This window comes from Globicephala melas, chromosome 17, assembly GCF_963455315.2.
Source record: "Globicephala melas chromosome 17, mGloMel1.2, whole genome shotgun sequence".
NCBI classification, from domain to species: Eukaryota; Metazoa; Chordata; class Mammalia; order Artiodactyla; family Delphinidae; genus Globicephala; species Globicephala melas.
This window is the reverse complement of record NC_083330.1, coordinates 76,358,215-76,383,485: the sequence shown is the minus strand read 5'-3', so window position 1 is coordinate 76,383,485 and position 25,271 is coordinate 76,358,215. Positions and strand designations below refer to the sequence as shown.

The 25,271-nt window shown below is 50.4% G+C and overlaps 1 protein-coding gene and 2 long non-coding RNA genes across 6 annotated transcripts in view; 2 read left to right on the top strand and 1 right to left on the bottom strand.

Annotated features, from left to right (window-relative positions):
• Nucleotides 1-4,842: 4,842 nt before the first annotated feature.
• On the top strand, nucleotides 4,843-20,639 carry LOC115863274 (uncharacterized). 3 transcript variants are annotated; one of them, XR_009559634.1, is made up of 4 exons: nucleotides 4,843-10,867; nucleotides 10,981-11,021; nucleotides 11,407-11,506; nucleotides 15,236-20,639. It is a non-coding gene; the product is annotated as an uncharacterized lncRNA (long non-coding RNA). The 3 variants fall into 3 exon arrangements; XR_009559632.1 differs by having other exon boundaries at nucleotides 4,843-11,021; nucleotides 15,236-20,638; XR_009559633.1 differs by having other exon boundaries at nucleotides 4,843-11,506; nucleotides 15,236-17,884; nucleotides 18,297-20,636.
• Nucleotides 19,138-24,690, bottom strand: LOC132593787 (uncharacterized). 2 transcript variants are annotated; one of them, XR_009559631.1, is made up of 3 exons: nucleotides 24,401-24,680; nucleotides 23,781-24,299; nucleotides 19,138-20,405 (listed from the first exon to the last, which is right to left on the bottom strand). It is a non-coding gene; the product is annotated as an uncharacterized lncRNA (long non-coding RNA). The 2 variants fall into 2 exon arrangements; XR_009559630.1 differs by having other exon boundaries at nucleotides 23,781-24,690.
• Nucleotides 22,915-25,271, top strand: part of KCNK9 (potassium two pore domain channel subfamily K member 9) — a 102,440-nt gene continuing 100,083 nt past the window's right edge. The window contains exon 1 of the mRNA XM_060287553.1: nucleotides 22,915-24,009. Within this exon, the coding sequence (XP_060143536.1) occupies nucleotides 23,331-24,009 (679 nt within the window). The 5' untranslated portion in view covers nucleotides 22,915-23,330. The remainder of the gene's footprint in view (nucleotides 24,010-25,271) is intronic.

Here is a 25,271-nt window from a genome sequence, read left to right as displayed (position 1 = left end):
TTGTCCCAAGCTCCAAGGGTTTCTACAAGGAAAATGAATAATTCAGAGTTTCAAAAGAAAGAAAGTCATTAAATACACAAGGAAACCATGCATCATGTGTGAGAGCCAGAAGAAACAGAAGCAGCAAACTTGGGCTTGAAAAGGAATCGGACATTGGCTTTATCAGACATAGACTACAAGATACGTGTGCTTTATATGTTTTGAGAAACGAAGAAGAAGATTAAAATGGGTAAAGACCTAGAACATCATAAAATAATCACGTGGAACTCCCATAATTGGAAAATAGAGCTGAAATTAAATACTTAACAAATAGGTTGAAAAGCAGATTAAACCCAGCTTGGGGGAGAACCAGTGAATGAAAGATAGAGCTGAAGATGTTAAGGGAAAAAATGCAGCCCAGAAAGACCAAAAAATATGAGACTTAAACACAGAGGACAGAGTGAGACACTCTCTCATACATCTAATCAAGTTCCTGGAGAAGTGGGTAAAGAGAATAGAGAAAAGGCAGTATTCGAAGGGATAATGACTGAGAACTTCTCAGAACTGATAAAGACAAAAGTCCACATATTTTAACAAGCCTGATGAATTCCAAGTAGCATAACACTTAAAAGACACAATAGACACGTCATAATACAATTTCAAGGACCAGATACAAAGGGATGATTTAAAAGGAGCTGGAAAGCAAAGACAGATTACCTTCAAAGAAGTGGCAAATTGATTGACAGCTGACTTTCCATCGGCAAAAACAAAGTCCAGAAGTCGGTGGTATAGCCTCGGAGAATGTGCTGAGTGATGCAAATCTTTTTCAGTAGATGAAATGATTATATTTTCATATAAACAAAAAACAGGGGTTCCACCCCCAAAACCTCATGGAAGGGAGTTCTGAAGAATGAATCTCAGGCAGAAAGAAATTGATGCCAGATAGAAAGTCAGAGATGCGAGGAAGAAGTAACAACAGACTGAGTGGTACACATGCGGGTAAATCTAAACAAACATTTACTGTATAGTAATAATTATCAAAACAGAATTGACATATAGCAAAATAACACATAAGTGTTGGTAAGGGGATGATTGGAATTAAAGTATTCTAAAATGCTTCAATTTCAATTTTAAAGGTTCAGGAGGAGGGTAAAGATATTGAGTAATTTAGACTTAAACTTTGGTGCTTTGTTTATGGAAGTGTCCATTTCTGGGATAAGCACTAAGAAAATGAGAAATAACATGAACAACTTCTAATCTAGATGCTCCAAAAAAATGGAATAAGGAAAGTTAATTATTCAATCAAAAAGTAGGAAAGAAAGGAAAGAAAATGACCAAAGAAATAAATGGTAATGACAGAACAAATAGAAGAAAATGACAACCATAGTGGTATTATCCCCATATTACAGGTGAAAAAAAATGAGGCACAGAGCAATTAAGTAACACCTAGAAGTGGTTATAAAGTGAGTTGTAGAAATAAAGCATATCATACTTAGAGTAAATTAAGCTAAATATCCCACATAGAAGACTAGAGAAAACCCACAAAATCATGTTTATGATATTTATAAGAGACACTACAACCTAAGGATATAGTAGGTTGAAATGAAGTGTTGGAAAAAATGTACCAGAAAAATCCTAATTAAAAGTAAGTCTAAAGCAAAAAATAAATTAAGAAATAAAAACAATAACATCATGATAAAAGTAATAACATCAGGAAGCCTATAATAACTCCAAATATGTATGCAACCAATAATACTGCCTTCAATACATAAAGAAGAACTTGGTAGAACTAAAAGGAGAAATAAACCTCTCACAGTAACTAAAAGATCGAGAAGACAAAAATTGTTAAAGACATACAAGATTTGTAAAATTCCGTCATTAAATTTGATTTAATGGATTTATATAGAATACTCAGCAGCTTAGAAAGTCATTTTTATCAAGGGCATATGTTAAAGATTTGCTTTATGGCCCAGTAAGTAGTTGAAGGACTGTTATCCTACAGATGCATTATCTGAACCCAATATTCTTAACTTAGAAATGAGAAAAAGATGATTATAAAATTTTCATGTATTTGGAATCTAGTAAACACTTATAGGTAACTCAGAGTTGAGAGAGGAAGTAACCATGGAAAGTAGGAAATACTGAAATTGAACAATTAATAAAAGTATATCAGAACTTGTGTGATGCACATAAATCAATATTTAGAAGAAGGTTTTATAAACTTAAATGCTTATATTCAAAAGAAGAAAGTGGGAAAGTTAATGAACAAAGCACCATCTCCAGGAGCTAAAAAAGATGGCATAAGAAATCAAAGAAAACAGAAGAATATAACAAAGATAAGATTGTAAATTAATAAAATAGGAAAGAGACACACAGTAACAAAAAGCCAAAGGTTGTTTCTTGAAAAGGCTAATAAAATTGAGAAACCTCTGAGTAGATTAATAAAGAAAAAAGAAAAGGCACAGATAGCCACACTACAAGTAAAGAGGGGACGTCGGATACTGCAGACAATAATAGGAGACTGTTATAAGAGGAAATGATGAAGAAATTCGTAACAATAAACTTGAAAATGTAAATGAAATATACGTTTTCTAGTAAATATAATAGTTAAAATTTCTGGTAATAAATAGGATGAATAATCCTAAAACCATTAAAGCAATCAAATCTGTAGTTAAAAATCTTTTCAAAAAGAAAACCCCAGGCCCAGATGGTTTTTTACCAGTGAATTCTAATTCAAGGAACAAAAAATTCTAACGCTACACAAAATATTTCTGAACATGGGAAAAGAGGTGAAACACTCAGGTATATTTTATGAGGCTGGTATAACCTTGATATCAAGATCTAACAAACACAGCAGAAGAAAAGAAAATTTTAGGCTAAATCCTAAAATTTTGCATCAACGTAGATGCAAAAAATTTGAATCTAAATGTTAGCAAACAGATTCAGTGATAACGTGTAAAAGAATACCATCATCAAGTGTTTGCTGGCAATCTGTGTGTCTTCTTTGGAGAAATGTCTGTTTAGGTCTTCTGCCCATTTTTGGATGGGGTTGTTTGTTTTTTTGATATTGAGCGGCATGAGCTGCTCGTATATTTTGGAGATTAATCCTTTGTCAGTTGCTTCATTTTGAAAGGGTGATCAGCATCACTAATCGTTAGAGAAAAATGCAAATCAAAACCACAATGAGGCTGAGTAATATTCCATTGTATATATGTGCCACATCTTCTCTATCCATTCATCAGGGAGATCAGCTCGGTGCTTTGCGACCACCTAGAGGGGTGGGATAAGGAAGGTGAGAGGGAGACGCAAGAGAGAGGGGATATGGGGATATATGTATGCATATAGCCGATTCACTTTGTTATACAGCAGAAACTAACACAAAACTGTAAAGCAATTATACTCCAGTAAAGATGTCAAAAAAAAAATAACCCCCAAACCACAAGGTATCACATCACACCTCTCAGAATGGCCATCATCAAAAAATCTGCAAACAATAGATGCTGGAGAGGGTGTGGTGAAAAGGGAACCCTCTTGCCCTGTTGGTGGGAATGTAAATTGGTACAGCCGCTATGGAGAACAGTTTGGAGGTTCCTTAAAAAACTAAAAATAGAATTACCATACGACCCAGCAATCCCACTACTGGGCATATATCCTGAGAAAACCATAATTCCAAAAGAGACATGTACCACAATGTTCATTGCAGCGCTATTTACGATAGCCAGGACATGGAAGCAACCTAAGTGTCCATTGACGGATGAATGGATAAAGAAGATGTGGCACATATATACAATGGAATATTACTCAGTCATAAAAAGAAATGAAATTGAGTTATTTGTAGTGAGGTGGATGGACCTAGAGTCTGTCATACAGAGTGAAGTAAGTCAGAAAGAGAAAAACAAATACTGTATGCTGACACATATAATGGGATCTTAAAAAAAAAAATGGTTGTGTTGAAACTAGGGACAGGACAGGAATAAAGACGCAGACGTAGAGAATGGACTTGAGGACGCGGGGAGGGGTAAGGGGAAGCTGGGACAAAGTGAAAGAGTGGCATGGACATATATACACTACCAAATGTAAAATAGACAGCTAGTGGGAAGCAGCTGCATAGCACAGGGAGATCAACTCAGTGCTTTGTGACTACCTAAAGGGGTGGGATAGGGAGGGTGGGAGGGAGACGCAAGAGTGAGGGGATATGGGGATATATGTATACATATAACTGATTCATTTTGTTATACAGCAGAAACTAACACGACATTGTAAAGCAATTATACTCCAATAAAGATGTTAAAAAAATAAAATAAAAATTATTTTTCACAGCAAAAAAAAAAAGAATACTATAATCAAGCTGTATTTATTCAGAGAATACAAGGTTGGTTTTAAATTGGAAAAGGTAGTAATGAATCCACCCCTCTAACAAATTAAAGAAGAAAAATCATATCATTCTTACAGATGTGGGAAAAGTCTTTGATAAGAGTCAACATCCTCTTATGACTTTCAAAAAAACTCCAAAACCCCGCAAAAACCTCTTAGTAATCTAGGTCTAGAAGAGTTTCTTTAACCTAATAAAAGGATATCTATTAAAAGTATACATACAGAAAACATTATTCTTTTTTTTAGGGTACTTTTTAAATTTTTTTTAACATCTTTATTGGAGTATAATTGCTTTACAATGGTGTGTTAGTTTCTGTTTTATAACAAAGTGAATCAGCTATACACTGATGGGAATATACATATATTCCCATATCTCTTCCCTCTTGTGTCTCCCTGCCTCCCACCCTCCTATCCCACCCCTCTAGGTGGTCACAAAGCACCGAGCTGATCTCCCTGTGCTATGCAGCTGCTTCCCACTAGCTATGTATTTTACATTTGGTAGTGTATATATGTCCATGCCACTCTCTCACTTTGTCCCAGCTTACCCTTCCCCCTCCCGTGTACTCAAGTCTATTCTCTAGTAGGTCTGTATCTTTACTCCCATCTTGCCCCTAGGTTCTTCATGACCCTTTTTTTTTAATTCCATATATATGTGTTAGCATACAGTATTTGTTTTTCTCTTTCTGACTTAATTCACTCTGTATGACAGACTCTAGGTCTATCCACATCACTACAAATAACGCAATTTCGTTCCTTTTTATGGCTGAGTAATATTCCATTGTATATATGTGCCACATCTTTATCCATTCATCTGTTGATGGACACTTAGGTTGCTTCCATGTCCTGGCTATTGTAAATAGAGCTGCAATGAACATTGTGGTACAGAAAACATTACTCTGAATGTTGAAATGTAAGCACTCTCTTTAAGATCAGGAATAAAACAAGGATGCTCATTGTCTCCACTTTTATTCAACATTGTATAATTGGTCCATGCCAGCACAGAAACTTAGATACAAGAGCAAATAAAATGCATAAGGCCTGGAAAGGAAGAAACAGAACTGTCATTATTTGCACATTATATCATCAATTACACTAAAAAATCCTAAAGAATCTTCAGGTTTATCGGAATTAGTAAGTGCTTAAGCAGTGTTGTTGGATACAAAATCAATACAGAAAATCCACAGCATTTTGGTACCACAACAAAAACCAGCTAGAAAATAAAATCATAAACATTACCATTTATAGAACTACGAAAAATATAAAGAATCTGTGGTAGGCAGAATAATGACATTCCAAGGATGTCCACGTCCTAATTCCCAGAACTTGTGAAAATGATGGGTTCGTGGCAAAGAGTAATTATGGGTACAGATAAAATTGAAGTTGCTAATCACCTGACTTTAAAATAGGGAGATTATCCTGGATTAGCCATGTGGGTCCAATATATTCACAAGGTTTCTTAAAAGGGAAAGAGAGAAACAAAAGAGAACCCGAGAGATGACAGCATGAGAAGACTCTAGCCCGATGTTGCTGGCTTTGAAGATGGAGGAAGGGGCCGTGAGTCAAGAGGTGCCTCAACCTCTAGGAGCTGGAAAGACAAGGAAACAGAGTCTCCCCCCAGAGCCTCCGCAAGAACAAAGCCCTGCCCACACCTTGACTTTTACTCAGCAAGACTCATTTTGCACTCTGACTTCAAGAACTGTAAGATAATCAGTTTGTGCTGTTTAAGCCACCAAGTTTGTAGTGACTTGTTACAGAAACAATAGGAAACAGGGGCTTCCCTGGTGGCACAGTGGTTAAGAATCCGCCTGCCAATGCAGGGGATATGGGTTCGAGCCCTGGCCGGGGAAGATCCCACATGCCACGGAGCAACTAAGCCTGTGAGCCACACCTGCTGAGCCTGCGCTCTAGAGCCCGTGAGCCGCAACTACTGAGCCCGTGTGCCACAGCTGCTGAAGCCCGTGTGCCTAGAGCCTGTGCTCTGCAACAAGAGAAGCCACCGCAATGTGAAGCCCACGCACTGCAACGAGGGGTAGTCCCCGCTCGCCGCAACTAGAGAAAAGCCCTTGTGCAGCAATGAAGACCCAATGCAGCCAAAAATGAATAAATAAAATTTTAAAAAAAGGAAACAAACACAGAATCCAGGAATAAATCTTTAATGTGTAAGACCGTTATGGAGGAAATTGTAAAAATTTATTGGAAGACATTAAAGGAGACCTAAGTAAATGGTTGGAAGACTCTCTTTCATAAAGATGTAACTTCTCACTAAATTGATCTATAGGTTCAATGCAACACCAGTAAAAATCTTAATTTTTTTGTGGGGCGGTGAAGCTTGGCAAGGTGATTCTAAAATTCATATATAAATGCAAAGGCCCAATAATAGCCAACATACTCTTGAAGAATAAGCCAAAATGTATTATAAAGCTAAACAAGTACACACTGTGGAATAGAAAAATGGGTCAATGGAAAGCCCAGAAACAGACCTGTGCATATAGGGACATATGATGTATGAAATATTGCTGTCACATGCCAGTGGGAAGGGGATGGAATTTTCCTTAAATAGTGCTCAGAAAGTGAATGAGTAGCCATAGGGAAGGAGAGATACTGGCCCCTGCTACACACCATATGTAAAAATTATTCTAGATTAAGACCTAAACGTGAAAGGCAAAATATAAAATATTTAGAAGACATTAAAGATATCTTACGATCTTGGGGTAGGGATAGATATCCTAAATAAGACACAGAAAGCACAAGCCATAAAAATGATCGATTTCACTATATTAAAACTAAGAACTTTCATTCATCAAAAGGCCATAAAGAAAGTGGAGAGACAAGTCACCCACTGGGAGAAATATGAAGAGGGTCTTACACCGTAATGAGATTATTCACCCTGGAAATGGCCTCGCCTGACTGCAAACGAGGCACGTCTCTTTTAGGGAGGAGGGAAGAATGAGCACCAGAAGTTTCTACCACACCTAGTGAGGTTGAACTGGTCCTACCCGAAGACCCAACGATTCTACTGTCATGTACATAACGTGATGAATGTACAGTGGCTTGTGTAACATGAGCTGTGTGCCAGAATGTTTACAGCGGAATTGTTCATAGCAGGGAAAAAAAGGACATAAGTTCACATTCCATAGTAAGAATGGAATGTACCGATCCGTTTCAGCATATTCATATAGCAGAATAGTATACAATGATGAATATGCAACAATGGATCCACTTCCAAAACATAACGTTGATGGAAGAAAGGCAACAGAAAAGCACGTGCAATATGATTCTAATTACTTGAAGTCCAAAAAACAACTCAGTGTATTTGTTAAGGATACATACCAAGTTGTTACAAAAAAAAAAAAAAAAGACAATAAAGACAAACAAGTGAGTGACACAAAATTTAGCATAGATTCCTCTGGATTCCCTCAGAACTCTCATGGGACCTGAGAGGGCAAACGGGGCTCTGGGAATCAGGTAATGTCCCATTTATTCACCTGGGCAGTGAAAACTTAGTTCTATGCCTCTGTCCAAAAATTGAGATGTTCAGTTCAGGCCCAGGTGATGAGAATTGTCAAAGACATGGCTTTCGGTAAAAAAAAGAAAAAAAAAAGAAAAAGCTCCTTTGGCACAGATTCAGCAAACCAATAAAGAAATTCTTTCCTTCCACCTTTAGTTTGCCATTTCAAACCTGCTGATTAATCACAGTGTGTTCCTGGCAGCCGCCCAGACCAGCTCCTCTGAAAATAGGTGAAGTGGGAGCCCTCGGACAAGAGCACCTTCAGCACCACGGACAGCAACCCACGGCTGGCCCTTCTGAGACCAGCTATGTAGCGATTCAGAATGTTGCAGAAGGGCAGAGGCCTTCAAAGTCATGGCCCAGGAGGCAGAGGATGAAACAGAACCCAGGTCTCCTGATACCTAATCTAGTCTTCATTCCATTGCTCCTGGCTTTGGCTAAATGGACTGAAACTCCTCCCTGAACCAAGAAGTCGCCAGGGGCCTTCCACATGTGGCTTTCACACATGCCATTGAAGGCTTGGGCTTCGCAGTCAGTCTCAGCAGGGTTGAGATCTGACTCTGCCTGCATCATCTGAGTGCCCTCGGAAGTCTCTTCACCTCTCCAAGCCTCAGTGTCAGTCATATCAACTCCCCACAGAGTTGCTGCGAGAATTCAGTAATATTAGATCTTGTGATCTGGTGTGCATTTAGAACCTAGAAAATTCCCTCTCCCTCAGTGGATTTCATATAGAAAAAAAAAATTGGTTCTTTGGAACATTTCAAAGATGCTGAAACAACTAGAGGCTGTTCTGGAAATAAACCCCACAAAATTTCCGTATAAAATCTTGGCGTTCCTAACAGATATTAAGGCTCCCTTAGATGTCGATGTCTTAGCTTTGTCCAGTCTGGTTCATATTAGGCAACGATCCCCTGATCGTTGCCTAATATGTCCTTACTTTTTGTCATGCCAAGAGACGCTCAGAGAAGAGGGGTGAAAATATGCCTACAAAATGTCTCTAAGGCTAAGGGTCCTCAACCACACACTGCTTTCCCACATTGAACCTGAAGGGTAATATATTGTTCTCTTGATTAGTCGCTAGATTCTATTTACTAGTATTTTATTTAGAAATTTTCACCTATACGTGTGCCATCAGTCTATAGTTCCCCTTATTTTGTATTAAAGATATTCTAGATGCATAGAATGAATAAGGGCATTTCTCTCCTATCCTTTTCTATGGCCTCAAATAGTTTAAACAGTATTAAAATGATTCATTCTTTAGAAATTAGATAAAACTCAGCTGTGAGCCTGTCTGGTTCTGCTGTCTTTCCACTGATAGATCTCCAATCACCTTCTAATCTCTTCTATGGTAATTGGTCTATTAAAATTTTCCATTTTTTCTTGGACTGATTTTGGTAATTTACTAGGAAATCATCCATTTCCCTGAGGTTTTCAATTTGTTATCACAGAGTTGCGTGTAATATTCTCTCATAATTAGTTTTATCTCTCCTGTATCTGTAGTTATGTTGGTATGTCTGCCTTCTTACTGCTAATCTTGTCTAATTTTACTGTCTCTCTTCATTCTCCATAATTGGACTCACGAGGGTTTTTTCTATTTTATTAGCCATTTCAAAGGATAAGCTTTTGCATTTACATATTCTTCCCACTGTTTAAATGTTTTTTTCTATTTCATCAGTTTCAGTTCTTTATGAATTCCCCTTTTCTTGTTTCTTTTGTTGTTTCTTGTCCTAATTGCTTGAGACAAGTACTAAAAATGATGTTATGTTTAGCCTTTGCCCCTTCGAATGAAGGCATTTAGGCGGTGTGTTTCCAAGCTGTTATCTTCACTCCGTATGTTTTAACATGAAGCATTTTCTTTTTCTTTGTTTTCCAGATGATATATAACTTCTCCCTTGATTTTTCTCTTTGATCCAAGAGTTATGCATGAATGTTTTAAATTTGCAAGTAAAGTGTTTGGCTCCCATTTTATTATTAATTACTACGTGTGTTGCATATGGCTGGAGCATGAGGCCTGTGAAAACTTCATTCTTGGGTTCTTGAATTTGGTAATGTTTTATTGTCAGCCTATTATATACTGATTTTCCTCGGTGACATTTGGGCACATAAAAAGGGATTCACTATTTAAAAAAAAAATATATATATATATATATATATATATATATATATAACGATATTATATATATGTTCACAGTTATTGGTTGCATTATTCTGTTCTGGTGTTATTACTTTGTTGTTTTTGAATTTCATATATACATAGAAGCAGAGAGATAACGTATACTATACATCCATCATCAAGATTCAGTAGCTGTGTACATTTTGCTATGTTTGTTTTTTACTGAGGTATTTAGAATTAAATTATAGGCTTCATGGCATTTCACCCCTAGATACTTCAGTTTATCTCTTTACTAAAGAAGGATGCTCCCCTACTTAACCATGATACCATTACTGCACCTGAGAAAATAACAGTGATGTTCTATAATCTTCTAAAACTCCATCCATATTCAAATTTCCCTAATTGTCCCTAAGACAGCTTTTAAAAATCTGATTTGCTCAAACTAGGATGCAATCAATGGCCATGCAATAAATTTGATTGCCTCTTAACTTCTAACAGTTTCTTAATTTCTAATACTCTTGTCCATTTCTTACGGAGATCGTGCAATGGTCTCTCACTATAATTATACTTTTATCCGGTTCTCTTTCCTTTCCTAATAGGTTTTGCTTACATATTTAACTCTTTTTTTCTTTTTAAATACAGGCTTATGACTGTATAGCACTTCATTGTATAACATTCTAATTTATCACATATAAATATTTTAAACCTTTTTGAGATTACTATCTACCCGTCCTACTTTATTTTCATTTGCTTTATCCTTGTAGCTATTTTCCCTGCAACTTATTTTATTTTATTATTATTTGTAATGTCTTTTTTTGAACATCTTTACTGGAGTATAATTGCTTTACAATGTTGTGTTGGACTTCCAGCCTCCAGAACTGTGAGAAACAAATGTGAGTTGTGTAAGCCCCCCGGACTGTGGTATTTTGTTATGATCGCCCAAGCAGACAGACTCTAAGACCCCTTCCATTGCACTGATAGCCATTCTCTCTTCCCTGTTTCCCAGATCTCTCTACTTTGAAAATAAGATACCACCTATTCCACACAGTAAGATATTCTATTTTTCCCCTGATTATTCCTCCCCAGTCCAATAAGATGACACTTCTAGACATCTTTTATTTTCTTCCTTTCCCCTCCCCCTCCAAGATGAGATCCTTGCAAAGTTTATAATTGTCCTTCCTGGCCATAACTTGTAGCTGTTGCTGAGCTATGACTTTTATAAATAGACTATCATTACAATGTTTCCTTTCAGTACGGACCTTCAATTTTAGGAACCCTTACTTAGCACTTAGATGATACAGTCTGGGACAGGTCTATCCTTATTCATTTTTATTCAATTTACCACATAGCAAGTTCCACTGCTCACCATTACGTCTTTCCGTTTTCATCGTTCTTCATTTCATGGGCTCTGTTCTGTCTTCTTTATTTTCAGGTTTGGGTCTTCTCTTGAGTCTTTTCTTCAAATGAAGCATGCAGGGGATAGAAGAGAATTTGGGAAGTGTACTCTCAGAATCTTCCTTTTGCCTTGACGGGTGAGTGGGAACTTGCCTAGGGACAGGATTCTTGGGTGAAGGTCTTTGCCAGGTATGAGGGTGGACAGAAGACCCCAGGCTTGGCCATGTGGCCTGCTTTGGCCAACACAGTGCATCCAGAAGTGATGGAGGATGTTTCTGGGCAGAAGCTTTTGGGACCATGGTGAAATCTGTCAGGTTCCGTCTCCCTGTCTGGGATGGTGGAAGCCTAGGGAAAGGGAGCATCTGTCAGCCTAGGTCTCAGGGAGCCAGTGAACAGAGCTACTATCAACTCAACATGGGCAGGAAATAAGCCTTTGTAATTTGAGCCACTGAGTTTTTTATTTAAACAATGTTCTGGTTCTGCTATGTCTCAGTCAGCACAGGCTGCTGCGACAAAATGCTGCAGACAGTGGTGGGGATGGGGGGTGACCAACAACAGACATTTATTTCTCATGGTTCTGGAGGCTGGAGTGTCCAAGACTGGGCACTGGCAGATCCGGCACCTGGCAAGAGCCCTCTTCCTGGTTTGCAGATGCCCTTTCTCACTGTGTCCTCACGTGGCCGAGAGATAGTGAGAGAGAGAGGGCTCTGATCTCTTCCTCTTACTGTAAGAACACTAACCCCATTACAGGGCCACACTCTTATGACCTCATCTAAACGTGATCGCCCCCCGAAGGCCCCACCACCGAATGCCATCACACTGAGGGTTTCAACATATGAACGTGGGGGACACAGACATTCAGTCCGTGACATGCTGTATAATCTATCCCATCCTGACTGATTCAGAAACTGATAGGATGCGGGGTGCTCTCACTCTCCAGGTACAACTCTCCCCGTCGTGTCTGGCTCTGGGCCCCCCTAGATGCCATGATTTTTCTTTGTCAGCTCTTTGGAGGCTCAGATCTGATAGCTGAGTGCCCCTGTGTTGATCTGGGTCCTCCAAGAAGCAGATGTTGAGATGCAACTAAACACACAAGAAATTTACTAGGGAGGACACTTGAGAGGAAACGGGGAGGGAGCTGGGAGAGCCATCACACCGTGATCTGACCCAAGTGAAAGAGGGAGGGAAGGAAGGATGGTAGGGTGGAAACCAAATACTCAGTTAAATTTAGCTGCCAAAAGGCTACTGCTCAGAAAAGGCAAATAGACAGGAGGTGAAGTGAGGCCTGGCCCCAGAGTCTGGCCTGACGCTTCCTTTCCATGGTAGCTGAGGTGCACCCCAGAACACAGGTCAGTATGGCCAAGCACGGGCTGCACAGGAGAGAAAGGGGTGTGGGGTGCATTGGGGACTGAATTGTGGACAGTACTGCTGATGAAGGATCGTGGGAGCCAACATGTACACAGTACATCGGTCTGTGGTGTGTAAGCATCCTGACCTCACCTTTGCAGCCTCCAGGGCCTGGACCAGGAACTGGCCGAGTACATGCTTAACAGACATTCAAGAAAGAATGAAGACCTGTATCTCTACTCTGGTCTCAGATTCTAAGACATAGTCTGGGAGAGAGAGACTTTGGGTGGGAGCACCAAGGAGGTGTGCACCAGCACCAGAGTCAGGGAAACTTACCCTGATCGTCTCATCCCCACCCGTCATCGCTGCCCGCTTCTACCTCGTCTGCACACCACATTCTCCCTCCTCTTTGGTTCCTGCATCTCTCCTTCTTCTCTCTGATCCCCCAGTCTCTCCATCCTTCTCTCTGGTCCTCCACTTTCCCTTCCTCTTTCCGATGTTCCAACTCTCCCGCTCCTGCCCCTGCTCTGCTGGGTTCAAAATCTCAGGACTGTTGTGCAGGAGTCTCCGGTGCCTCTGCATTTGGAGAAGCAACAGGAGCTCATGAGAGAGTGAGGTTCAAAGCTAGGGACAGAGACAAACACAACCAGCTCACCTTCCTTCAGTGCTTACCTGTGCCAGGCACTCTGCTAAGTACAAAACACACCACGTCCGCATTTCACAGATGAGGAAATTGAGACTTGGGTGAAGTGACAGGCCCAAGGTCAATCAGCCAGTATATGGTGGAGCCAGGATTCAAACTCAGGACCATCTCATTCCAAAGCCCACCTGTCTGCACTACCTCCACCCCAAGCTCAGAGACTGTGCCAGTGTGGTACCTGGCTTTTCACCCTCACCACCATCCAATCAGCCAGGAGCCCTCATTCCACCCATTCTGCAAGGGACGGGCCTGAGGCTTGAAGTCCAGGGGTTCACCCAGGAAGTCGGTGCCCAGATCTGAGCCAGGTCGGCCCTAGTGCACACGCAGACTGAGTCCTTGACCATTATGGGCCACCTCCTCACACGAGGTGTCCCCTCCAGCCCTCCTCCACCCCTAGCATCGTGGTCCTGATGCACCCATGCTCCAGCCGGCCTTGATCCGGGGCTGTTCACTTGCGCTGTGTTGGAACTGCACAGTTGTCACATACTCAAGGGATGGAATCTCTGCCTGGCTCCATCCAAGCTGCACAGCGGCAATGGAGTGTGAGAAAAACAGGAGTGCAACCTGTGATGTGGTCCTTCTCAGCTCAGCCTTCTCTCCTGGGCATCCTCCTCTCTAACCGTATCCTCGAACCTTCTTGAACATCCATCCCCTTTGCGTTCTCATCTGCTCCCTTGCACTTGACCCTTAAGGAAGGTCTTACATCAGCATCCGTGGACTTTAGGGTGTAAAAGTCAGCGTTGCCCAGGGCCGGCCCCATTGCTGAAATGGTGCTAACTTCCCTGGGGAAAATCCTTAGGATTTTGTTTCTTTATATTTCTCTCTACTTTTTATATTTTACGCAAAAAGTATTGTTTGTGATCAAGAATAAATAAATTAAAAGGGTACAATGATTATAAAGAGTCAGTAATTCAACCTGCCACCATTAAAGAGATTTTAGGCATCTGAGTGGAGGTGTGTGGGGGATTTGGGGAACTGGGGACTCTTCCTGTTGCTTCGGAAATCGCACCTTGTCCACCAGGCCTGTCCTAGGTCGTTGGAGACCAGACAGCATCGGAAGCTGCAGTGATTTCACCCAACTCACCCCCGGGGCGCCTGGTCCCCTGTGAGTGGACCCCGGCCCCGACAAGAGACGCTCAGCAGTGGCCTCTGGGAGGCTGGGGCCATGGGCTGTGTGCACTGCAGGCCCAGCCCCTTCACAGTCATCAGAGTTGGAGTCGTCATTGTTTTAATTGACCACCCATTTCTTGGGGACCCTTCTTCTTCCAGGTTGGAGAGCTCCCCAGGTGCCCTGTGGTGCTGATTCTACAGGATGTGGGTGCCCCACACTGTGCAATGAAGCGGATGTGCCTTCTCTCCCTCCCCACACAATGCATGCGTGGACTTCCATGAATGCGCAAGTGAAATCCATCTTCCTCCCGTGGGCTGCGAGAACCTCTGTGATCTGGCCCTGCCTCCCGTCCTCCTGGGGGGGCTCGGAGCCCTGACCTCTGACCTCATCTTGTGCCAACTTCCTCTGGGCCAGCATCCCAGCCACATTTGCCTTCTGGCTCTTCCCTGAATAGGCCAGCGCCCCTCCCCTGACCCCAGGGCCCTTGCACAGGCTGTTCCTCTGCTTAGACACCCTTTCCTGGGCCCAAACGTGTCATTCAAGTCTCAGCTCCAGTGTCATCTCCACGGGCTGGCCATCCCTGACCACTGCACCTCAGATCTCTCTCTGCCCAGTACACTTTTCACCGTCCTGTGTTTCTCATCTTCCTGCAATCACCTGTCTCTGGCTTTTCCCTGATGGTTAACCGGTTTACTGTTCATTTCCCAGCAGGACGATTGCTCCGTGACAGCAGAGACAGCTGGCCCCCCAATACTCCTCGAGGCAAGGGCTGGATTGCCAAGCTATGTGGACTCCCTGGAGACCCTCTGGGGGGCCCTGGACCTGGGCTCGGGGGCCTGGGAGGTGGATGGTGTCCCAGCTCTGCAGACGATGATGACTCTGTGACCTCCCATAAGTCCCTGGACTTCTCCGGGCTGCCGTCTCCTTATTCATCGAACGAGGAAGGAGACCTAACTGCCAGTGTACCTTCCGGCCCTGTGGGAAGAGACTTAAACCCCGGATGGGGCCCTACAATGTGTGCATCCTCAGAGTGTGGCTGTGCCTTCTCCACGCCCATAGCAACCAGAGAGCTGGGATCAGCCCATCCCACGGCCTGGGGACTGGCCAGGAAGCCCTTTGGGGTCCCACCGTCTACACTGGTCTGGGCTCCCGCAGCCCCTGTGACCCACGGGTCTCCAGCTCCAGACCTGCCATGGCCATCTCCCATCTATCTTGTGTCACAAACTCCCAGCCCCTGCCTGGCACGGCGGCCCCGAGCCTGGCAGGTGATGTTTCAGGGGCAGAGAAAGCCCCTCTGAAGCCCCAGACCCTTGCAGAGCTCCCATCAGCTCAATGGATGTTTCCTGATCCCTACTCTGTGCTGGGGACACAGACAGGTCGGACAGGCCCTGTCCTAGGAATCTCGAGGCCTGGACCGGAACAGGGGCTGTTCGCACCGGGGCACGTGGGCCAGGCCCAGACCCCACCTGGGCCAGAAGGGTTTCCAGGGGAAGGCTCCCATGGAACAGGAGCCTCTGGAAGCACCCCACCCTCTCTTCCCTCCGCCGGGAGGTGACAGGCCCGTGATTATACAAACGATACACCTGCGAGTCCCAGAATAGCAGCAGTGTGTACAGGGATGCCTGTCTCGCTGCCACCGCGGCTGCATTTGCAGAAATACCTTCTTCCGCACAAAGGTGAACATGACAGAGGCGAGAACCAGGCTTCTGAAAAGGGAAAATATTTAAACACCTTCCGCGGGGATCTGTAAACTCTCGGCACGGGGACAACGATGGCGCCATGTGACTGGACTAAAGTTAGCTCCCACCGGAGGAAGCTGACTCCCCGGCCAGGAAGGTGGAGGGAGGAGGGCAGCGTGTCCTCCGCGGGGCGGGCGGGATGAGCTCCCGCACCGCGTGGCCCTGCCTGCGGGCCAGGCCTCCGCCGGCGAGCCGCACACGCCTCCCCGTGCTTCATCCAGATGGATGGAGAGCCCTCTTCGGCCCTTGCCAACCAACCGGTGGGGTGGGGGGCAGAGGCACGGAGCGGGTCGCCCACTCGCCCACGGTCACGCCGGGTGGAAACGACAAGCTTCGGATTTGGATCCCGGCCGCCTGACTCAGAAGCCGGTACTTATCCCACAGCCCGAATGCCAGTCGGGGTCCGTCTGGGAGAACTGATCTGATGGTGATGGAGAGCCTGGTCACACCCCGTGTGCGCTTTAGGGACACGCTGCTTCGGACCGGGGTGGGGGGGTCCGCAGAACAGCCTCCACGCCCCGGCTCTGCCCCGTGCCCGTGCTGGACAACTTCCAGGTGTTCCTGTCCACAGCCACATCAACAACCGCGGGGCATCCCGTCTCACACCCGAGCGCAAGCTTCCCCACGTCCCACATTTAGAGCGTTCTCCGTAAGCTATTGTTTGTTTTTAAGAGCGGAAGATTTTTTATTTTTAATTATTCTTATTTACATCAGCATTAGTATTACGAAGGAGAAGAGCTGGGTTCAACAAATGTCCCCTCTTTATGGGTGTCTAATTATTTTACGCACTGGGTGGTGAGGAGGTGACTGAGAGAAAGGTCACCAGTGCCATTTCCTGGCCACCGGTACGTCGTTCTTGAATCCATTTCATTAATCTAGTCAGCAAACGCCCAGGAGCCTCTGCTCTGCCAAGCCCCGCGTACCCAGAAGCGGAGGCTGGGGGCAGGATGCCCTCCCCACTGCCCAGGAGTCCCGCTGTGGGTGTGGACATGCTGCCCTCCCATCTCCTGGGCCTGGTTTTCGAACAGCCTCCCTCAGGGGTTGGCCCTGACGCTCCGGCCTCGGTTAATGAGACCCTCCTGCTGGGCACAGGGTTCGTGCCCCTCCAGCAACCCCCCTCAGGAGCTGTCAGCTGGTGAAGCCTCTGCCGATGGCCTGATTGATCCTGGCAGCACTGGGGCTCCGTGGGGAACACGATGGAGCTATTTATGGAGCAGGTGTGGAGCTGGGCAGTGGTTCAGGCTGCGCGTTAAGAAGCCTGAAATCCACTGATCATATTTCCTGCAGTAAAGCGAGGGCTTGTGTGTGTGTTGGGGGGGGTGGGGTTGGGGGCCGCCCTTGGCTCGAAGGAGGGGCCCCTGTCCTTGCCTCTGCCCTCATTCGCATGTCACCCTGAGTCCCAGAGAGGGCTGGCTGGCTCCTCCCCTGCTAGATGAACTTCTTACTCTTAAGAGTCCTCTAACTCCGGGGGCAGATCAGATCCTCCCTGAGCCTCGAACCTGCACACCGATCGTTCCTGCAACAGTTTAGAGTGTGAATCTCCCAGGCGTCTTTGCCCACGTGGTCACAATTGGAGACATCACCACACAAGGAGAACTCTGGGGCTCAGAAATTCCAAGTAAGACCCCCCTTGGGCTTCACATCTCAGGGAGGAGCCCACCCATCTGGGGCTCTGTGTCCTCACATCACCTGATGATGGACTTTTGGGGCAGGTGCAGGTCCAGCAGCCCCAGGTCACAGGCTCTGACTGTCCACCCTATGAACTACTTCCCCTGCCCCTGACATGACATTCTGGAATCCTCTGGACAGACTGAGCCTGGCCAGCCTCAGTTTCCCTTTTCTGGCATTGGCTCTGCCTCTCGTGTCTTGGGAGCCCTGGGCCATTTTCCTGCTCCCCTCCCCCGACTCTCACCACATCAGCCCTGGGACCAGCCTCAGCATATTTGGGATTTAATCATGGAGCCAATGAAACAACTTTTAGCACCTCCTGTGTACCAGGGACTGGGCTGACTCTCCCTCTTCCTTCGCAGCCTTTTCGCCATCACACTGGTCCAGCCTGGCAGCCTGTGCCTGGAGAGGAGGACGCAGCCCCCCAGCTCCCACCCCACCCCACAAAGGATCTGCAGTCATGGTCACTGTCCTAAGCTTAGAGCCTTGGCTTCATCACCGGCCAAGGGGATGATGATGGCCTCACAGAGTCATCATGAATGCTCAATTCCCAGCTCAGGCTGAACACCCAGCAGCTGCTCAAGAAAGGCTCATTCAGGACCAGCCCACCAAGGCGCCATACACCACCATCACGGTGCCACTTGCTCACGGCTCCCTACGTCCTCTCACAATGCCATCTCAGCTGGGGCCAGGTTGGTGATGGCCTTGAAAGGAAACAGGTGAGCACTGAGCCCAGGATGAGCCCTGTGTGGACCCCTGTGTTCAAGATTCTCAGGCTGTAACAGATCTCGACCAAAGACAGGGCTGGGATTGATTAGCAATGTCTGCTGTGGGCCCAGGCCAAGGGAAGGCAGCCTGTGTGCCAATATTGGTGAGCTCACCCTTGGACCCACTCCCCTCTCCAGGCTCACTCCTCACTCCTTCCACTGTCTGAGCTCTTGTTGCTTTCTGCCCTCTCTTCCACCTCTGCGTTTCGTGTTCTTTCTCCTCCTTCTTCATTGCACTCGACCCCCCAGGGACATCAGAGTCAAGGCCTAAACCTCAGAGACTCTCCGGGTCCTGGCAGGCAACCACCTTTGCCATCTGCACAGCTATTTTTTTTTTCTTTCACTCTTCTACATCTACCTCTTCCTGCCTTCCTTTGAGAGATCTCACTTGGGGTGATGACTTCAGACGCACTGGCACGTGAACTCAACTCCGCTCTTTAGTTTTTAACAAACATTTATTGTGCACCTACTGTGTGGAAGGTCCTGCATGACCAAGTTGAGGCCGGCATGGCCCCTGCCCTCAAGGAGCTCACAGTCTGGCAGGGGAGGTGTGACTGGCACCAAAGGGGTCACAGGATAGAAGTATGTGCAGAGACACAGGCGCCTCATCCAGGCTGGGCACAGGGGAAGCTTCTGGAGGAGATGCTGCCAGAGGTGAACCTTGAAAGATGAGGAGACGGGAGCCTGAAGAGGACAGGGAAAGGTATACAGGCAGAGGGAACGGCGTGAGCAAAGGCACGGAGGCGTGACGTGCTGCACTGGGTGGCTGGCCTAGAGCACGGTACCTCCCCGCTTCCCGCCCGCAGCTGAGTCTTTCACAGACACATAGCGCTGATGTAGAAGCAGCACTAGACTGGGAGTGAGATCCACTGACTCACTGAGGGGCCCGAATAAGCTGGTCGGCCTCTCTGGGTAACACAGGGTAGTGATTCTTAGCCCCAGGGGCTACGGACACGCCCACTGTGTGTAAAGAACCTGCAGTCTCAGTACCTGCCTCCCTCCCACTCCTCAAAGAAATTCTTTCCCAGGGTTCTCATTGGTTGAGAGGTGAGCCACGCCCAGCCAATCACCGTGGCTGGGGGAAACCTGGCTCTGATTGGCCACACCTGAGCTCTGAATCCACCTCTAGGCTGAGCTGGAGTTGGTGCTCCCAGACCACAGGGGCAGAGAGGGAAGGTGGTCTCCCCAGACGCACTGCCACCAGCCTAACCGCCTTCTGGACTGTCATGCGGCAGCAACCCGCAGTGCTAGCTGAGCACCTGCCTTGGGGATGAGTGCTGGGGACACAGGGAAGATGTCAAGACCCAGGCTCTGCTTCAACGAGTTCACTTCCACCTGCAGGTCAAGACCATGGAAGGAGAGTGTAGGGTGAGGAGAGGAGTGTGGGTGCTGGATGGACAGACCAGGAAACCCTCCTTTTACCCCCCTCCCCGACCAAGAACCCCCCAGAGGCCCGGCTCCCAGGCTTGTTTCTCTTGAGTCCAAAGGCCATATGTGGGGGGGGGGGCGGGGGGAAGTAAAGGAAGAAACGGCGTTTGGGAGTGGTCTGTGGCTATTCGTGGCACTGTGAACTTGGGGTCAGAAGGCAGCTGGGTCCTTGAAGGAACGCAGGACAGAAGCCAGGAGGAAGTTCAGTGCTGGTTCTGGATCCGAATTGCCTGTGTCCCTGGGCACGTGATCCTCTCTCGTTGGAAGTGTTCCCATCTGTAAAACAAGCGGTTTGGACTAGTTTATCTCTGAGGTCCCTTCCAATCCGCAAAGCTGCTCCGCTTTCCTGCAAGGTTGTATGTAAACTGAATAAAAGTGGCTCCCTACAAAGCTTGGAATCTGTGGGTGGAGAGCACCCCATGCCCCGCTCCCGCACCTGCCGGCGGGGACAGCCTGGACCTTCCTACGAGGCGTTGACTCAAAGCGGGGCGACCTGTGGGTCGGAGTCCAGTGCCCCCTGGTGGCGTCCAGGCGGGCAGGCTGCTTCCGGACGGCGTAGGCCCGACGGCTGTGACTCAGGGGTGGCGCCGCTGCAGGGCGGCGGGAGGCCCGACTGGGGTTCCGTCGTGGGCCGAGCCACGGCGCAATTAATTACCAGCTGCTGGGAATCCTTGTCGCCCGCTCGCGGTGACTCACCGGGCGGCCAGGCTCATTCGCCGAGCGCGGGGGCCTCGGTTTCCAAAATGAATTCTGGGGAGAGCGGCTGCTAGGGGTGGGGCTCCCCGCCCCCGCGGGCGAGCTCAGACCCAGTGGAGACCGGGCGGCCCAGACGTCGCCCACAGCGGGGGCCCCCTTCCCTGGTGCGCCCGGGGCGCAAGCACCTGCGAGTCCCCAAAATGTGATGGAGAGCATCCCCGCCGGGGAGCCTCCGTGGGTCCCTAGACTCGATCGACCCAGACAGAATCCTGTGGGCGGGGAGCCCAAGCACGGGCCGAGGGGGCGACCCAGAGGGATCAGGGCTCCCGGGGCGAGCTGCGCGAGGGTTGAGTATAATTCCCTGGCCTACCCGCCTCATAGTCCATGGCTAGCCTCTGCCCCGTTTTTCAGCCCGCCGCCAGCGGGGGAGGGCGCCCCTTTCCCCAAGTCTCCCATCTCTTTCTTGGCTGGGGTCCAAGGGAGATCGCCTGACCCAGGGAAGTGGAGCCCGGGGGTCTCCGCCACTTGCGCTTGCCCCTTTTGTGCTCCGTTGCTCAAGAGGCAATTAAAGGGGCCGATGGTTGAGGGAAACCCCCTCGACGACCTGAAGGGAGATGGGGGGAAGAGGGCAAAGGAGGCTGAAATAGAAAGGGGGTATAGCCGAGCGAGGACCCCTGTCTGGACTCAGGGAATAGCTACGGCCAGGCCGAGCCTCGGGTTTCCTCCCCAGGCTGGTCCCGAGAGGCGCCGTCGCGCGGTGCGGGGAGCAGGGGGGAGGGTCAGGGTTGAGTTCTGGGTGCACCCCGCGCCCAACCTCGGGGAACCAAGGAGTGTTTCTCGGAAAAGCGACAGGAAGCAGACAGGGAAAGGGGAATGCGGCGCCCTCCCCAGCGGCCCCGATCCCAAGAGTGGCGGTTCCTGCCATCGTCAGCGCCCTTCCAGGTCGGCCGGTGCTGGGCCAACCGGCCGGCGATGCTCTCCGGGTCTGACGCGGCCCTTGGGACCCCAGCACGCGACGAGGAGACGCCCCAGGCCAGTGACATGCACCCGCGCCCGGGCCAGGTGGCTGACCCTGGGGGAGCCGCGTGCGCCGCCGCGCTCCCGGGAGCCCACCGACCCTCCCCTCGTGCTCCCACCCTCCGCCGGATTTCCCCTCTCCCTTAAGCTGCCTGTCTGCCTTCTCCGGCTGGGCTGCATCCCGTTTCTTCTCCTAACCCCGGGTCCCTCAAACTCTCCGCCTCTCGTGGTTGCATGTGCTCTCGGGGAGCTGGCCTAGAACGGCCCAAGCAGCCTCATTTATCCTCCCATCCCCCGCCAAAACCTGCTGGTGGCTCCGCCCCCCACCCCCTCTCGGGCGACACCCAGTCCTCGGCCCGCCTCCGCCCCCTCCCCGGCTGCACCGGCCGCCCCTCCCGAGCTCCCTTCGCGTGCGCCCTGCGCCGCGCTCGGTCTGCAGCGGGAGCCGCCGCGGCAGCCTCGCCAGCTGGCTGGTGACCAGGCGGGAGGTGGCGCGCCCGGGAGGCTGCGGGAGGGAGGGAAGAAGGGAGGGAAGAAGGGAGGGAGGGAGGGAGGCCGGGCCTCGGCTTAGCCCGGCCCCTGCCCCCCGTGGCCCTCCCGCTGGAGCGGGGCTGCCGCGCGCGCGCGCGCACACACACACACACACACACACACACACACACACACACGCCCGCCCGCCCGCGCGCACAGACCCGCGCGCTCCCGCGCGCGCATACACACACACACGCACACATACACACAGGCACACATACGCACAGACACACGCACACACACTCAGGCTCCCTCCGGCGCGCACGCACGCAGCGCTCCAGGCAGAGCGGCGCTGCGGCCGCCTCCCCGGACGCCCGGACGCCGGAGGGCCCCGACCCCCGCGCGGCTCATGCGCCCGCGCCCACCCCGCATCTCCGCGAGGCCCGCGGGACCCCTCCCGCCGCCGCCTCCGCCGCGCCCGCCGCCCCCGGAGGAGCGGGCTGGGCGACCGCCGCCGCGCCGTTTCCCGGCCGCCCCCGAGGCCGCTCCGCCGCGGGCCCTGCCACCCGGGGGCCGCGCCCCGCTCCCGCGCCTCGGGGGCTGAGCCGAGCAAACTTCGTGGACCGGCCGACGCCTGGCTGGGACCCCACCGCGTCCCGGCTCGCCCGGGTGGACGCAGCGCGCTCGGACCTTCGGGCACCCGGCCGCCCCAACCGCTGCACCTGCTCGGCCCCCTCCCCGCTCGCTGGGGACTCCGGAGACGCCGCCACTTCGCAAACTTTTTCACCCCCATCAAAGGGGAACGCGGAGGGGTAAAAGGGGCAGGAGGTCCCGCGGGGCGCGTGCGGACCTGTGGTCTCCTAGCTGGGTGCCGCCTCCCCGGAGCCGACCCGGAGGGGCGCGGGCCCCGGCGGCCGCGCTCCGGCTCCCGCTCCCGCCCCTGCTTTTCCGGCGGGAGCTGGGGGCGGGGTGCGGAGGGCAGCGAGGCCCGCGCGGTGCCCGGCGGGGCCGCCGTGCATGGCCCTGCGCAGTGGGGCGGGCTGTTTCGGCCGGGTCTGGCGCAGGGTGTCGGGGCTCCCGGACGCCTGGCCCCGGCGCTCGAGCAGCCTCCTGTGCCTGTCCGCCTTCTCGCCCGAGCCCGGGCCCGCGCCGCCCCTGCCCCGCCAGCCGCCTCGCGGTGGCGGCGGCTGTGGCGGCCCCGGCGGAGGGGGGCCCCCCCAGCCTCCCCGCCCCCCGCCTCCCCGCTGCTGCTGCTGCTGCTGCTGCTGCTGCTGCTGCCGCCGCCGCTTACAACTTGGAGGCGGCGGCGGCGGCGGCGGAGGAGGCGGCGGCGGCCGCCGGGCGCTGCAGTGGGACGCGCGCGGCTGCGAGCCTGCGGGACATGCCCCCCGCGCCGGCTCCTTGCTGGCGGCCATGAAGAGGCAGAACGTGCGGACTCTGTCCCTCATCGTCTGCACCTTCACCTACCTGCTGGTGGGCGCCGCCGTCTTCGACGCCCTCGAGTCGGACCACGAGATGCGCGAGGAGGAAAAACTCAAAGCGGAGGAGGTCCGGATCAAGGGCAAGTACAACATAAGCAGCGAGGACTACCGGCAGCTGGAGCTGGTGATCCTGCAGTCGGAGCCGCACCGCGCTGGCGTCCAGTGGAAATTCGCCGGCTCCTTCTACTTTGCCATCACGGTCATCACCACCATAGGTAAGGGCTGGGCGCGCCGCCGCCCGGCTCCCCGCGTCCCGGGAGGAGTCCGGGGAGGCGGCTGAGCGCGCGGCGCAGGGCTGGGTGCGGGGCGCCGAGGGTTAAACGCAGCCTGTCGCCGGGGCCCCTCCCGCAGCGCCCCCTCCTCTCCGGGAGCCCCCGCCTCTCCTGCGCCTCCGCGCCGTCTCACCCCTCGCGGACCCCACCCGGTGCCCTCCTCCGCGCCGGTGTCTGGGCCGGGCGTGCGAGCCCGGAGCGAGCGTGCCGGAGCCTGGAGGGCGGAGGCGCCACTTTTGCAAAGAGAGTGGAGCGCTAAGAATAATCCCACAGCAGACACCCACCCACCCACCGCCCCGGCGCGGGCTGGGCTGCGCGGGCCTCCAAGCCTTACACTTACTACCTCTCCGGGAGTTGGAGAGGGCTGGCCTGGCACCTGCGGCGCGGAGACCGACTCAGGTGGCCGCGGACGGCTCTCGGAGCGAGGCAGGCGCTGACCCTCGCCAGCCTCCAGCCTCCTCCGAGCCCAGGTTTCAGTTCTCCTGACTCCTGGCTCCTCTTCTTCCATGCTGGAACCTGGTCGTGCCAGGCCCCTGGGAGGAGAGGGTTTGCTCTTTGGTGACGGGGGCGGGGGCGGGGCGGTGGCGGCCTGGTGAGAGGCTCTAGGAGCGCGGTGGAGAGCCCGTGGGGGGGCAGGACCAGCCCACCCCCAGGCTGTGCCGGTGGGTAAGGCTCGTGTGCGTATTGCCCAGAAGCCGGGGAAGTTCAGCTCCGGTCCAGGGAGAGAGTCCAGTTGGTACACCCTGGGGATTCCTGTGGGTCTGAGCCCGAAGGTGCTGCCCGTGAAGCAGCCTCTGGTGGGCACCTAGGGCAGGACCCCCACTGAGGCCAAGGGGTTCAGGCAACTTGCGTCCATCACCCTTGGAGACCTGTGGGAAATAGAGCAGGTCACTTCATCCCAGTGGATTTGGGGCTGCCCTCCCCACGCCGCAGGAGGCAGGGTGGTGTCTCTGTGGTGTGCACCTTGTCCCAGCGCGGCACCCGGCCTCTCATGGCCACCTCCGTGGACCTGTCAGGGCCACTGTATTGGCTCGGGGCCACCTCTAGTTTGCTCCCCTCCAGTTCTCTGTGCCCCTGTGCCCTGAGAAGAGGCCTCGTCTTCCCCATCCTTCTCTCCGTCCCTCCTGCCTGACTTCTCTGGACCTCCTTCTCTGATTTTCCCCTTGATATTTTTCTCTCTCTGGAAAGCTCTGCGTGCCGAAAAC